Below are 16154 nucleotides of genomic sequence, written 5' to 3'. Positions count from 1 at the left end.
TGTTGAGTCGTTGGGCAGTGTTGAGTCTATGGGCATTGTTGAGTCTATGGGTAGTGTTGAGTATATGGGTAGTGTTGAGTCTATGGGCGGTGTTGAGTCTATGGGCGGTGTTGGGTCTATGGGTAGTGTTGAGTCTATGGGTAGTGTTGAGTCTATGGGTAGTGTTGAGTCTATGGGTAGTGTTAGTCTATGGGCAGTGTTGAGTCTATGGGCAGTGTTGAGTCTATGGGTAGTGTTGAGTGTTTGGGCAGTGTTGAGTCTATGGGCATTGTTGAGTCTATGGGTAGTGTTGAGTCTATGGGTAGTGTTGAGTCTATGGGCAGTGTTGAGTCTATGGGCAGTGTTGAGTCTATAGGCAGTGTTGAGTCTATGGGTAGTATTGAGTCTATGGGCAGTGTTAGCCTATGGGTAGTGTTGAGTCTATGGGCAGTGTTGAGTCTATGGTAGTGTTGAGTCTATGGGCAGTGTTAGCCTATGGGCATTGTTGAGTCTATGGGTAGTGTTGAGTCTATGTGCAGCGTTGAGTCTATGGGCAGTAGTAATAGGTTTTTACCCTTTTATCTGGCAACAAAACTGACACCTTTTTACAAGGGATCATGTTTGCGTTAACCACAACACTTGCGGTCAAAATGCAAACAAAAGGCAACTCTGATAATCTATGCACTGTCCTTGAAATTGATTGGTCGACACCCGAGACAGCTTTTCTTAGAGCCCAGTCTCACATGGTGTTGGACTAGATGACGCCAAAAGGTGCACAACTCAAAGACAATGCACCATCAGAGTATTGAGAGCTCGGACAAGCATTTACATTGAGACCTCCTTTGACAGTACCTTGCTACTGCCAAAGGAGGTCTCATAACGCGATGGTTGTAGTAGTTGCGTTCCTGAAAGAACACCGCGCTATGGAAATATCGCGTCGTAACAAAATTTATAATACAATAGAGGAGTCCGCGATAACGCGTCAGATGCGTAACGCAGGGCCGAACAAAGACCGAGGTGCGTGAAGGGTCTGGTCTAGAAGCATCATCCAGCAGCATCCCACTGCCTTGCGCGATGATGATGCTACTCCGAGGAAAGCCATACGACCGCTTATTCACGCTCGCTGCGACGTAGTTTCGTTCAGCTCGATCGCGTTTACATCCAATTCGTATCCGCGTTATAAACACGACGTGTTCCCGAATACACGCATCGCGTTGTGTATCCAATTCGCGTTAGGCAACAACACGCAGCGTTATATAGAACTGACTGTACCCAGTTGCGTTGTGTAAACATCGCCACTGGGGAGACAAAGGCGGCCGGACGTGGTGCTGGCCACCCACCCCCTCGTGTGCTGTGCCGGCCTTCATAGGTGCTACTCGCTAACACTTGCCCCGACAGTCTGTTAAAGGCTATGCGGGGGATCTTTGTATTTTTTTTTGCTATGTACAGAATGATGGTGGTAGTGTTGTTGGTGTAGGTATGTTGAACTTCTTTCGCACCGTACGTAGCCATACCATGCGAACCGGGAGTGTGGGGGAAGAACAACAAACTATGGTTCTCTGTGTGAGTCTATGGGTCTCTGTGTGAGTCTGTTGGTCTCTGTGTGAGTCGGTGGGTCTCTGTGTGAGTCTATGGGTGTCTGTGTGAGTCTGTTGGTCTCTGTGTGAGTCTGTGGGTGTCTGCATGAGTCTGTGGGTCTGTGTGAGTCTGTGGGTCTCTGTGTGAGTCTGTGGGTCTCTGTGTGAGTCTATGGGTGTCTGTGTGAGTCTTTTGGTCTCTGTGTGATTCTGTGGGTCTCTGCATGAGACTGTGGGTCTGTGTGAGTCTGTGGGTCTCTGTGTGAGTCTGTGGGTCTCTGTGTTAGTCTATGGGTCTCTGTGTGAGTCTGTGAGTCTCTATGTGAGGGCATGGGTCTTTATGTGAGTCTATCGGTCTCTGTGTGAGTCTGTGGGTCTCTGCATGAGTCTGTTGGTTTCTGTGTGAGTGTGGGTCTCTGCATGAGTCTGTGGGTCTGTGTGAGTCTGTGGGTCTCTGTGTGAGTCTGTGGGTCTTTGCATGAGTCTGTGGGTCTCTGTGTGAGTCTGTGGGTCTCTGTGAGTCTGTGGGTCTGGGTGAGTGTATGAGTCTGTGTGCGAGTCTATGTAGTGTATGTATGCTGATGGGATGTGGACACACACGACTTTAATGATAGTTTTGTTTGTTTGCACGTTGACGTGTGCGAGTGAGCGATTATTGGAACCTCGGGCGAATAATTCATCTCTGCGTGTTCATCGTTTTTTTATTTGCTCACCCACCGAGCCTGTGGCTAACCGGTGGCGCAAGAGTGGAGATTCCATCCCCCCCTCCACCACCATCCCCACTGGGATGGTGGTGGTGGGGTTCTATAAAGCGAAGAGGGCAACGAGACACCGACCATCCGAATTCCTCTTTCCAAGCTCGGTGCCAGCTAAGCTCTCATCCATCACCACCATGCAGCAGCAGCAGCTCCTCCTCCTCCTCCTCGTCGTGGCTCTGGCGGTCGGCATGGAGGCGACACCCCTGAGTAAGTGGACGAAAGAGCTTCATGGCTCATCGGATTCCTCCGGTATATTGAATGCTGAGTGTCGCTATCGTTGCTGTCATCAACAGCATCGGCATCATCATTAGCAGCAGCAGGAGCAGCACAATACAGTGATTAACTGCAGCAGCAATTTATTCCAACACCACCACCACCACAGACAAAGGGAGCCACTGCAGCTATGCACTTTTAAATCATCATCTAGATTGACAAACTCTTTTCTTTACAACTGCTGCTTGTTGTTGTGTTCAGTTTATTGTATTTCCTCAGAACCTCTGATTAGCACGGTTGGCTACGTACGGTGCGAAAGAAGTTCAATATACGTACGTCTCTTGAGATTAATTGTTTCTCATTGCTTTGAGGGACGAATTGTTTCATGAGATTCACTGTCAGTGGGATTCACTTGTCTCATGCGATTCACCGTTTTTTTTACGATTTGCTGCCTCTCGGAATTATTAAACTATGAAACAAATTTTTCATTAAACACATTAAAAAAATCTTACCAGGTAAAGCACCACTGATCTATGTATCTCTTTTGCACAAGCGACCTAGCTGTGTAAATTTATATCACCCAAATAAATACTCTAAATGCATAGAGACCCATAGATATGCATAGAGATGCATATAGACCCATAGAGATACATAGAGACACATACACCAAACAATAAACTAAATATAAGGCCCCACTCAGTTGCTATGCAGCTATTTTTTACATGCTTTTATAAACTCACTCTGTCTGTTGTCGAATCCTCAAATCTTGTAACCCAATTTTAACCCACTTCACAATGTGATATCGACTGCAAACTTGGTATACGTATGTCATACTGATGACAATACTATATTCTATCATTAAAAATAAAATATAAATATACTTTTAATCAATATTTTTTACATGTTATGTTTCGGCTTGGCTTATGGCAAGCTTCGGGCCACTTCCTGGAGTCGTGGAGTTCTGCCATTACTAGTACGGTACAATTCATTAACGCGTGTTTAAAAAAAAGTATTTTCAATATTACTTATTTTTGCAGAAGCGACCTGGCTGGCCACAAATGACGGCGCAACGAAGCGGCCCATCGCAATCGCGTGGAAATTCATAACAGACAAATAAATTGACTCTCTAAACGCACGTTTCTAAACACGCGTTTCACCGTCTCGAAGGAGGAGTAACTCTTCTCTCACGAGCATCGTTGTTTATTTGCGATGCTACTGTCAGTGGGATTGATTCACCGTCTCGTTTTAAGTTTCGCTGTTTTTTGAGATTTACTTTCTTGAAAGGGCGCCACAGTGGCTATAGGAGATGCTAACTTCCTCGCCCGGTATACAGGAGGTCGTGGGTTCGATCCCGACCCTGACGCCTGCTGCTGTATATTTGGAGTCTGCGTGTTCTCCCTGTGCTCGTGTGGATTTTTCGCCGGGTCCCTCCGGCTTTCCTCTCCACATGAAAAAATTAACATCACGGGTTTGTAGTATTTGGCTGCAGCGGTACATTTCAAGATGATGATGATGATAAGGCCACTTCGTTGAGCTATCATTTATGACAGCAAGGTGGTTTCTGCAAAAGAGCTCCTGTACGTAACTCAGTGGGCTTTACCTGGTAAGATTAAATATTTTCGTGACTGCAGGGATCCATACTCTTTGGTTATTTTGGTAAAGTCACGTAGGTATAAAATGAAATCAATAAAATCACGACCTTTCGGGCGCAACACAAGCGTCCGTCATCAGGTGGGACAACCACAGCAAGAAACAATTGCAGCAGCCCTTTTGCTCACTTCAGCTACTTGAAAGTTGACTATGAAGATTAGACACGCCCCCTCGGCTGCCTGCTAAAACTACTAACCATGTTCTACGTGACTTTACCGAAAGAACCAAGAAGATGAATCCCTGCAGTCACGAAAGCTTTAAATCGAAAATACTAACCATGTTTTATTTTACCCGGTAAGAAGGACTCACTGAGCTGCTGTTTTGATCTTTGTCAGAAGCAAACTGCCTATCAGAAATGATAGCCCAATAAAGCGGCTTATCATTTGGAGATAAGGGACTCTTGTGCTTATGAACATTCGACTTACAACATTCAGAGATGGTAACAAACCTGTCCATATGTCCAGTTGCCTGTTCGGATCGAGAGTCATCAGCTCAACTGATGCGCAATAGATGGCGGTGGTGGCATCTACATCCGCAGAACATGAAGAACCAGTGGCATCTACATCTGCAGAACACGAAGAACCAGTGGCATCTACATCTGCAGAACATGAATAACCAGTGGCATCTACATCTACAGAACATCAAGAACCAGTGGCATCTACATCTGCAGAACATGAAGAACCAATGGCATCTACATCGGCAGAACATGAAGAACCAGTGGCATCTACATCTGTAGAACATGAAGAATCAGTGGCATCTACATCTGCAGGACATGAAGAACCAGTGGCATCTACATCTGCAGGACATGAAGAATCAGTGGCATCTACATCTGCAGGAGACTATACAACTTTCAAAGCCATTCGCCGTGTTTAGTGTATATGCCGTACAAACGACAGGAGTAAAGTTGGACTTACAAACAAACCGACTTACGAACAGACCTCTGGAACCTAACTTGTTCGTAAGTAGAGGAGTCCCTGGATACAGCAGCAAAAATAAAGTATTCTGATTAAGTTTCGTTTAGTTTTTAATGTCACCAACCTGCCTCCCAATATATGAAGACTTTGATTCTGTGTTCACTGCTCTGCTGATTGTTCACTGCCCCCCCGCCCCCCGTTCCGCGTTTTGTGCAGATGTTACCGGGTTGCGATCGCTGCACAAACGCTACGTCAACACCTACGACGGACCCATCGACTTCTCTTGCCCGGCTCACCAGTCCATCTACATCATCCACAGGTGCGGGTAGTCCTCGAATTATAAACACAATTTCGTTCCCGAGACCCGCCGTTCGTAAGTTGAACGGTTCGCAAGTCGGAACACAGTAAACTACCGCATGTCATGCCCACACAGACACTCCCTCCCAGCACGAGGCTGACTTCATTACGTCTCGCGGATGAGCGCTCGGCTGAACAAAATGGTGAGAGTTCATGCTTTAAGCAAATGTAAAAAAATATTTATTTCATGGAAGCTGCTTCGTAAGTGCGAGTATTCCTAAGGGGCCACCTATAAATGACGTCACGTACCTGGGGGGGGGGTCAGACATTTGTGACGATGTGTGACGAGGGGGGGGGGGTTGAGAAATAAGACGTCACGTAAAAATGCGCAACTTTAAATAAATATAGACAACACGTTCTACATAATTAAATATACTTTTTAATGAATGTTTTCTCCTACAACATCATAGTGCAGCGCCACATTAAATACGCAGAGCTTTGTGACGTCATATTTGAGGGGGAGGTCTGACTTTTTGTGACGTCGTGTGACGAAGGGGAAGGGGGGGGTCAAAAATCGCGTGACGTCATTTATGAACGGCCCCTAAGCCGGGTGTGTGTAAGTCGAGGACTGTCGGAACGCACAAAAGGGCAAAGATCCCCCCCCCCCCGTGTATCCTTTAACAAATTGTTGGGGAAAGTGGTGTTCGTAGTGAGTAGCAGTGCCTATGAAGGTCGGCACTGGCACATGCAGGGGGTGGGTGGCCAGCACTACCACGCCCGCCCGGCCGCTTTTGTCTTCTGAGTGTAAATGTTTACTACACACCGCAATGGGGGGGTACTCATTTGAGGCTGAGTCGACCTAGGGGAGGTCCAGACCCGGTTCAGATAATCGTCAATGGTGTTGGCCTCGGGCGGGAATGGAACTCGGGTCGCTAGGTTTGTAGCGCAGCGCGCTTAACCTCTACCGCTCACCATCACAGGTACGCACACACACATAACACCAATAAAAACAACCGCCTTTGACCACTAAGTTGGCGGTGACGTCACCACGTTGTTTGCGACAGGCTAGGTGCACTTTGGTGCAACTGCCAGTCATCTCAGCCAGTCATCCCATGGCACCTGGGTTTGTCCTGTGACCTCAGTTCAGTTCAGTTCATTTATTAGGTATAGCCCTGTGTGTAAGTCGACCTGCTGGCAGCGAGTCTTCAACACTTCACATGTCCTCAACGTGCACCTGGCCTGGCACATGTGCCGTGGGGACGTCACGACCACTTCGTGGCGAATGCGGATATTGGTATTGGTGCACTTTGAGGCCAACGTGAAGTGTCGAACGTCCGCTGGCAGGAAGTCACGGGACAGAACCAGGTGGTGCCATGGGTTGACTGAGATGATTTGCAGATGTGCTCCCCACTGTGCCAACTTTCTGTATTTTATCCGCCTGGCACACCGCTTCGTGTTGTGAGAGTCGCTCATCTGCCCTCCGTAGTTGTTGTTGCGTCCTTCACGAGCCTCCTCCTCCACAGAGGCCGATCTTGACACCGCTAGTACCGCTCATTGGCAGTTCCACTCAGCTCCACATCCTCCTTCACCGTATCAGCTTCAACTCTTCTGCAGCTTGTGCACTGCCCGTTTAAAACTAAACAAATTTTTATTTTATTTTACCAGGTAAGGCCCACTTAGCTCTTTTTCAGAAGCGTCTTGGCCAAAAAGGATAGATAGTTCAACGACGTGGCTTATCACGTGGGCATTTGAACCTTCTGTTTATTCTGGACCCCGGGGTTTGGAATAAACAGAAGTAAAAATCGGAATTTTTTTTTTGGCGACTCCGTTCCACCGCGCACAGAAACGCTGCGACCCACCTGGCGCGGATCGTTCGGCTGTCATTGTCGTCCAAGCGCGGCGAGGACGAATGCGCAGAAGAAACAAATAATTGAAACTTTGATTGACGCATCGTGTAGAGCTCCTCTAGAGGAATAGATTGCCGTATCGTTTGCCTTCAACAGGCATAAAATTATGTCGCAACGCAGTTTATGCGAGAGTCGGGGGCCTATGGGACCCTGGGGTCTGCCATGAGGTTAATTTATTGCAATACAGACAAATACTCTAAACGTGTGTTTATAAATGTGGAGGGAAAAACCGGAGGACCCATAAAAAAATCTACGCGACTACGGGGGGAGGGGGGGGGGACACAGCAGGCATCAGGGTCGAGATGGAACCCACGACCTCCCGCATACCAGGCGAGGTAGTTAATATCCCCCTGCATCTGTGTCTATCTGCGTGTGTGTGGGTGGGTGGCTGTTAGCATCCACAACAACGACGCTGAGGACCGTATCTGGGACTTCCGCTGCAAGGAGACGTTCGACGTGAGCCGCCCCGTCTCCTCCTTCGCGACCTCGTACGTGAACAACTTCGACGAGAAGCTGGATTTCACCTGCCCCTTCAACTCCATCGTGTCCGGCATCGGGAGCTACCACAGCAACGACGCGGAGGACCGCAGGTGATGGGACCGCCGGTTGCTTAGAATTTGACAAAGCTGTGGGAAAGAGCCGATTAGCGAAAGCGCCAGCGGTGGTGGCAAACTCCACCCCCCCCCCCACGACCTCCTGCATACCAGGCGAGGTAGCTAACATCTCCTCCCCACTGTGTGTGTATGGGGAGCTGTAAGATCAGTGGATGGTGTAAACCCGAACGATTGAACCCCTGACCTCCTGCATGCCAGGCGAGGTAGTTAACATCTCCTATCCATACTCATTGGTTCTTTCGATAAAGTCACCAAAGAGCATGGATTCCTGCAGTCACAAAAGCTTCAAATCAAGATCTCATATCCACTGTGTGTGTATGGGAAGCTGTAAGCGCAGTGGATGGTGCAAACCCGACCGATTGAATCCCTGACCTCCTGCATACTAGGCGAGGTAGTTAACATCTCCTAGCCACCGTGTGTGGTGACCTCTAGTTAGCGCACTTGCGCTGCAAAACCCGGTTCGATTCCTGTTCACAGCCGCCACCAGTGATAGCGATTATCTTCATTAGTACCTGGGCTTTTCCCAGGGCGACTCAGCCTCAAATGAGTACCTGGTGCAATGTGTTAACATTGCTACTTGGGAGACAAAGGCGGCCGTGCGTGGTGTTGGACACCCACCCTTGTGTTTGCCGCGCCGGCCTTCATAGATCCTCACTAACAGCACTTTCCCCAGCAGTCTGTTAATACGACACGGGGGATCTTGGTATTTTTTGGTGGTGATGGACAGACTGATGGTGCTGGTGATGGTGGCGATGATGTATGTATATTGAACTGCTTTCGCATTGTAGGTGCAGGGGGAAGGACAACACACTAAACACAAACAACTGTTCTAAGTAAATGAGTTTGATGATGATTTAAAAGTGCATAACTCCAGTGGCTTCCCAGTATCGGAAGGAAGAGCATTCCAGATGGCCGCAGAAACAGCGTATCTGAAAGTGCCGCACTATGCGGTGACCATCTTTGTTCGATAGCTAGCCAAAAGCCGCTGCTGCGAGGATGACGGAAGTTCGTGTGATGGTTTGTGGTTGTGATGTAGATGATGTTGGAAGTGATGAATTGTGATATTGGTGTTGGTGGTATTGATGAGATAATGGTGTTGTTGGCATTGATGAGGTATTGGTGTTGGTGGAATTTATGAGATATTGTATTGGTGGTATTGATGAGATATTGGTGTTGGTGGTATTGATGAGATTTTGGTGTTGGTGGAATTGATGAGATATTGGTGTTGGTGGTATTGATGAGATATTTGTGTTGCTGGAATTGATGAGATATTGGTGGTATTGATGAGATATTGGTGTTGCTGGAATTGATGAGATATTTGTGTTGGTGGTATTGATGAGATAATGGTGTTGGTGGAGTTTGGCATGATGAGCATTGTTGTTGGTGCTTTTGGGGTCCCCAACCACTCTGCTCACTATTTTATTGTATTTTTTTATTTTGCCATGTAAGGCCCCATTGAGCTGTGTAGCTCTTTTTCAGAAGTAACCTGGCCATCACAAATTATAGCTCAACGAAGTGGCGTATCATGGATAAATGTATAGCAGAAAAATACTCGAAACGAATGTTTCTAAATGTGGAGGGAAAACTGGAGGACCCTCAGAAAAATGCATGCGACCACAGGGAGAGAGAGAGATGCCAACTCCAAATATACATCAGGCGTCATGGTCCAGAAATCAAATCCACGACCTCCTGTAAACCAGGGGAAGTAGTTAACATTTCCCCATCACTGTGGTGCCCATAATGACGGCGATTACCATAATGACGGTGGTTATCAAATGGTGTTTTTCACTGATATTTTTGGTCATGAAGATCACGGAGATGATGAAAATGATGAGGATGATGACGAGGATGACGATCATTGCCTTGCAGATGGAAGTTCACCTGCACCATGCAGGCCAACGTCTGCATGGGTGCGTGCCAGTGGACTGACTATCTCAACGACTTCGACGCGCCGATCTTCTGGGTCACCCCGGACTCCCGGTACCTGGTGGGGGCGCACAGCTACCACAGCAATGACGCCGAGTAAGTGTTTCCGCCCATCCGTGGCTGTTGTCACTTGAAACTTGAACCTTATGGCGGGACCCCGGGTTCCCGAATAAACGGAAGTCAAAATCGTAATTAATACATTTTTGGCGACTCCATCTCAACGCGCACATAAACGCCGTGGACCCACCAGAAATAAATCCTCTTTCTTCAATGAGCACCCGTCGTTGCCAAAATTGCTGTATTCATAAACTAAATTTTGAAACGTTGATTAGTGCATTGTGTATAGCTCGTCGAGATGAATAGATTGCCGTATCGTTCAACTTCAACAGACATAAAATGACGTCGCAACGCAGTTCATGCGAGCACCAGGAGCTTATGGGACCCCGTGGTCCCGCTTTAAGGTTCACTTCACAAACCGCTATCATTGGACACAGCAAGATGGGGACCGGGGTTCAAATTCCAGACTCAGGACGCATTTCAGCGTGGAGTGTATATGCTCTCTCCCCTGTTCTGCAGAGACTGTGGAAGTGTGTACACGTATTGAACTTCTTTCACACCATACGTAGCCAACCATGCTTTTCGAAGGTGTGGGGGAAGGACAACAAACTCTGCGGCTCTGTGCGAGTCTATGGGTCTCTGTGTGAGTCTATGTAGTGTATGTTCAACTTCCATTGAACTCCCCTCTGTTCTGCAGCGAGTATGTGTAACTGCCCCGCCAATGGTGAATTGAGGGGGTGGAGTGTTTTATAACACAAAATACCCAGGCAGGTGCTGAGTTTTGGAGGTGCGGATGGTAAGGCTCCACCTCTTAGTAGCATGCTCCAGGTCAAGAAGCAGCGCCTTCAACTCCTCTGAGTGAGCAGCAATCACCAGATCATCAGCATTTACTACTATAATGAGCCATGAATGTCCGTGTGTCCCGCGCATGACGTCACTCCACGTCGACCAGCCCCCCTCATTAATAATCATGAACAGGTTACGTCCTCCACATGGACCCCCCCCTCATTAATAATCATGAGCGGGTGACGTCAATCCACATTGAACAGCCCCCCTCATTAATAATCATGAACAGGTGACATCCTCCAAATGGACAACCCCCCCATTAATAATAATTAGTGGGTGACGTCACTCCACATGGGGGGGCTAGGCGCCTCCTTCCCCCTTTTCAGCGTCAACTTACAACCCTCACTACAAAAGCAGAACCCTCACGTCACGCGATCTCCGTAACGCTATTGAGATGTATAAGTAAAAAGGACGTCATGATGAACAAGGGATTATAACCTTTAAATGAAAAAAGTCTGTGTCACTGTGGCCTTACGAATTGCACACGAATGGATGCAATGAATATATCACGTCGTGGTCTGCTTTTCGCTTGCAATTTCAGATTTACTGCAATACACCCGTCCTTGGACGGGCAAAATGCTAGTACATAACATGATTGACCAACAGGGAGGTATCTCTCGACCGCAGTCCGAGCATTGATCAGCCTCCCATTGTATCTGTAACAGATGGAGATTCCTCCAGTACAACCATGGAAAGCTTCTCGAACTACATGATTTAAAAATTATGTTACATATTATAGAACACCCCAAGATAAACAGGGAATGGCTCTGACTCCCAGCCACGCAGCTTTACCCGGGCATGCCCACCATTATGAAGATCCTTAATGATTGTGAGCAGAGTCAGGGACTCCAAAAGCACGATCAACAACTCAGAGCCCAGGCCTCTTTATGGTATCATAGGCCTTGACCAAGTCAATAAACACACAAATGAATACCAACATCCATCATTTCCCACTAAGTGGCGGTGACGTCACCGCGACGCTTGTGCCAGGCTATGTGCACCTTGATGCCACGTGAAGTGTCAAACGCCCGCTGGCAGGAGGTCACGGGGCAGACCCAGATGCCACGGGTCGACATACTGAGACGACTGGCTGATGCACCAAGTGTGCCCCCTTACTTGCCAACTTTCTGTGCTTTAGCAACCCGGCGCTCCGCTCGTTGTTGTGAGCGTCGTTGTTGTGAGCGTCGCTCACAACAACTAGTGTCGCAAAAATAAACACACGCGCACACACACACAATGTGACTGACATCGGCCATAACATCCCCATTGGTGAAGAATTACCTGCAAATTGACTCCGTTTGGATTAAATACAGCAGCAACATCGACACCTTTCCCAACCTCCTGAGATATCGATGTGCAGAAGCTTTAATCCAGCTGCATGGATGATGATACTGATTCGAATTCATGGGTCCCTTGCTCATAAATATCTGGGCAGTTCACCAGCATCGGTATGAGTGGGCCTGACTTTTGCCGATGAGATTCCGTAACGCACTTCATAACACATTTAAGTGTAGTACATTGTTCTGCTCCGACTTACGCACTGTTTGACTTACCAATGGATCTCAGAAACAAAGTGTCTTCGTAAGTCGAGGGCTACCCGGATATAAGTACAAATTGCTTAAGTACATAGTCTTGCTCATTATTCAACACCACGTGCGAGCTTGCAACAAGGCAGAAAAACAACAATAACAGTGACTTAAAGCTTTCGTGACTGCAGGAATTCATATTCTTTGCGTCTTTCGGTAAAGTCACGTTGATAGAAATTGTGGAAAATAAAACATATCACGACGTTCCGATCGCAACGCAAGCAATCGTCTTCAGGCGGAAAAAGTGGAGGTGAACTGCCCAGATATTTATGAGCAAGGGACCCTCTCGGCGGGATATGGATTCGAGCTTGATGCAGAAACTCAACAATATTTTGTGTTCAGTAAAGTACTATCAGTAAATTAATTCGAATCAGTATCAAGCAAGTCCTCCACTTTTTACGCCTGAAGACGAGTGCTTGCGTTGCGATCGGAACGTCGTGATATTTTTCTTTTCTTTTTCTTTTTTATTTCTATCCACGTGACATTACCGAAAGACCCAAAAACTAACATTAACAGTACCAGACCACACCAAGACAACAACAACACTCCCAGACCACTCCAAGACAACAACAACACTCCCAGACCACACCAAGACAACAACAACAGTCCCAGACCACACCAAGACAACAACACTCCCAGACCACACCAAGACAACAACAACAACAACAGTCTCAGACCACACCAAGACAACAACAGCAGTCTCAGACCACACCAAGACAACACTCCCAGACCACACCAAGACAACAACACTCCCAGACCACACCAAGACAACAACAACAACAACAGTCTCAGACCACACCAAGACAACAACAGCAGTCTCAGACCACACCAAGACAACACTCCCAGACCACACCAAGACAACAACACTCCCAGACCACACCAAGACAACAACAACAACAACAGTCTCAGACCACACCAAGACAACAACAACAACAACAGTCTCAGACCACACCAAGACAACAACAGCAGTCTCAGACCACACCAAGACAACAATCCCAGACCACACCAAGACAACAACACTCCCAGACCACACCAAGACAACAACAGCAGTCTCAGACCACACCAAGACAACATCAACAGTTGCAGACCACACAAAGACAATAACACATAGTCCCTCAATTACATTGCACATAAAATATGAAACTATCAATACACGGGTAAGGATGTGTACAAACGTATTTATTTTTAATGCAACATTTAGTAGTAGAGCTGTCGCGACCAATATTATCCATAAGAGGTTGTTTTTTTTGGCATGTAAACAACACGTGACAAATGAGTTACAAGTTCAGCACACGTCACAGTACTCAAATTGTAAATGTGGTTGTGGCTTTACTCTCCAACACACAGCTGGCTAGTGCTGAATTCCTAAACTAATTGGCCGCGTTTTATTTACGTGACAAACCTTACTCATTGGCCGTGTCGAGTGGTGGTTGGGTTTAACGACGCATTTATATTTACGTGATCTAACCAAAAAAAATAACAAAATAATATCCTCAGAACCAAATGAGGTATATTCCAGGCCATGGCTTACATCAGTCCGAAAACGATCTTGATCCCACAATCTCCTTCACCAACGCACACTACCCAGCGTGGTGAAGTATGGTCAAACAGCCGCTGTGACTAACACGGTCATTGGAAGGCCTTCATCCGGCAGTGGATTGGCGTTGGACTGCGTTTTAGATGTTAGATGTAAAATGTATCGGTTTGGGATCATGTTGTCATTGCTTTACATGTATAATGCAGATTTTGACAAACTTTACTGATTGGCTGTGTCGGGTGGTGGCGGTGGAGTTTAACGACACGTTTTTAACTTATTTGCATTTTTCTTCTTGTGTCCACAGGGATCGCAGGTGGAAATTCCAGTTCTGCACCAAGGCCGCGTGCTAAACCAGCCGTGGAGTTTAGTTCTCCAAATTATATGTTTTGCATTTCATGGCGTACACGCCACACGCTTGCATTAACGGTGTATGCATCACATAAGCTTTTAAACTTGCACTGAATGTTTTATATGCGGGTGGTTCAGAGTGAAGGTGTCTTTCTAGTTTATCGGAAAAAAGTTGAAAGCCAAGTGGAAGTGCATAATACTGATGCTCAACGCGCAATTCACAGCAGTGGTCTAAATACAAAACGTTAAACAAAACATTAAACACCTTGGCAGATTTATCAGCGTAGTTCAGGATAATTTTGCTTGTGTTTGAGAAAATGTGAACACGTCATCTTCATCATCATCACCACGATCTATGAACATACTCCGTCATTTGTTTACACTTTCCTCTGTCTTGTAGTGCCAATACGCTGAAGTATTGCCTCATTTTTCTGGCACCAATCTCTTATGTCGTCGTCTTCATCTCTTTTCGGTTCCTTGCATTTTTCCGCACATACTTTGAATTTCCCTGTTGTTGTCTATCCTACATATGTGTCGAAACAGTGCCAGTTTCATTCTTATCACTGCCTGCATCATCAGGTTGTCTTTTTTGTACGGGCAACCTTTTTCCTACTTCCACATTGGTCACTCTTTGGGTCCAGCACAGATGCAGTAATCATCATGTGGCAATACATTTCGAATGCCAATATATTATCTCTGTCAGTCTTTTTCAATGTCCAAGTCTCGCAGGCATACACAGCTGTACTGAACACGCATTGTTCCTCAGATGCTCGGTTTGGTCTTGTAGCTGATTTTCTTGCTTCTCTAGATGTCATTGAAATCTTGCAATTACTCCTTTGCCTTTACTCCATTCCCTTACGTGTGAACGTGTAATCGAATGAAACGGAGACCCTTTCGTTTTTCAAAGCATTCTCCTGGTCCGCGTAAAGCATTTGTCCCACCATCGTTGAAGATGCCTTTACGTCAGAGAAGTGCAATTATTTAGCAATTTGAGGACATCTGCTTTCACGTGCACGCTGCTCTACCGAACTTGAGCGCCATTGAAGACCGAACGCACCACTCAACCACTGCTGTGAATGTCGGCTTCATTACACCCTGCTTGCTGTCCCGACCCCCAGATAAATGGTTTGCTGCCATCTTGGAAATACCAAGACTGATTTTCACATGCGGCCACAAGTCAATTAATTTGTGTGTATGAAGCATAATTTCATTGCTCACACAACTTTTAAAATGCTTCTTATAACCCAGGTTTCCCCAAAACCCAGTTAGCGGAGCCCCACCATCATTACGTCGCAAAGAAGTTTGATTACATTTCAAATATGCAAATCAAGTTGCTTACAAAATGCTCGAAGCGTCTAATGATTGCTCAAGTGGCGTCGCGTGAGATTGATGCCAATAAAAATTTTAATCAGAGGATCTGCTTAAATTCAGGATGGATTGCGTGTGTGTTTTTCTCTCGAGGTGTAGAGCGCTTGGTGTGTGTATATTTGTTTGCACATTTGCTTGTGTGTGCGTGCGTGTGTTAATGTGTGTATCTGCATGTGTGTGTATCTGCATGTGTGTGTTTCCCCGTTTTAATGTGTAAAGTGTAGTGGTTAGTGAGCTGCGATATGAACCCAGCGACCCGGGTTCGGTTCCCGCTCACGGCTAACACCAGTGACAATAATCTGAACCGGTCCTGGGCCTCCCCTGGGTCGACTCAGCCTCAAATGAGTACCTAGTGTAAAACATCGCCATTAAGGAGACAAATGCGGCCGGGCGTGGTGCTGGCCACCCACTCCCACGTGTGCCGTTCCGGCCTTCATAGGTGCTCGCTAACGACGTTTGCCCCAACAGTCTGTTAAGGAAACACGGGGGGTGGGTGATCTTTGTACTGTACTTGTACATGGGGCCCGTATGACAATGACAAAGACCCCCCAATATGGTTTGCATAGACTGTAAATTC

At 46.8% G+C, this 16154-nt stretch overlaps 1 protein-coding gene across 1 annotated transcript; it reads left to right on the top strand.

The window, feature by feature from the left end:
- The first annotated feature begins 2385 nt into the window (after window positions 1–2385).
- On the top strand, window positions 2386–15639 carry LOC133360818 (hemagglutinin/amebocyte aggregation factor-like). Its single transcript, XM_061579694.1, has 5 exons — window positions 2386–2521; window positions 5308–5410; window positions 7691–7885; window positions 9779–9931; window positions 14166–15639. Exons 1-5 carry the CDS (start codon window positions 2449–2451, stop codon window positions 14209–14211), a joined length of 570 nt encoding a protein of 189 aa, XP_061435678.1. The 5' UTR covers window positions 2386–2448; the 3' UTR covers window positions 14212–15639.
- Window positions 15640–16154: the final 515 nt, after the last annotated feature.

This window comes from Lethenteron reissneri, chromosome 69, assembly GCF_015708825.2.
Source record: "Lethenteron reissneri isolate LAM-NWPU_2019-01 chromosome 69, ASM1570882v1, whole genome shotgun sequence".
Taxonomy (NCBI): Eukaryota; Metazoa; Chordata; class Hyperoartia; order Petromyzontiformes; family Petromyzontidae; genus Lethenteron; species Lethenteron reissneri.
The sequence above is the reverse complement of the archived record's forward strand: the minus strand, read 5'-3'. Positions and strand labels throughout refer to the sequence as shown.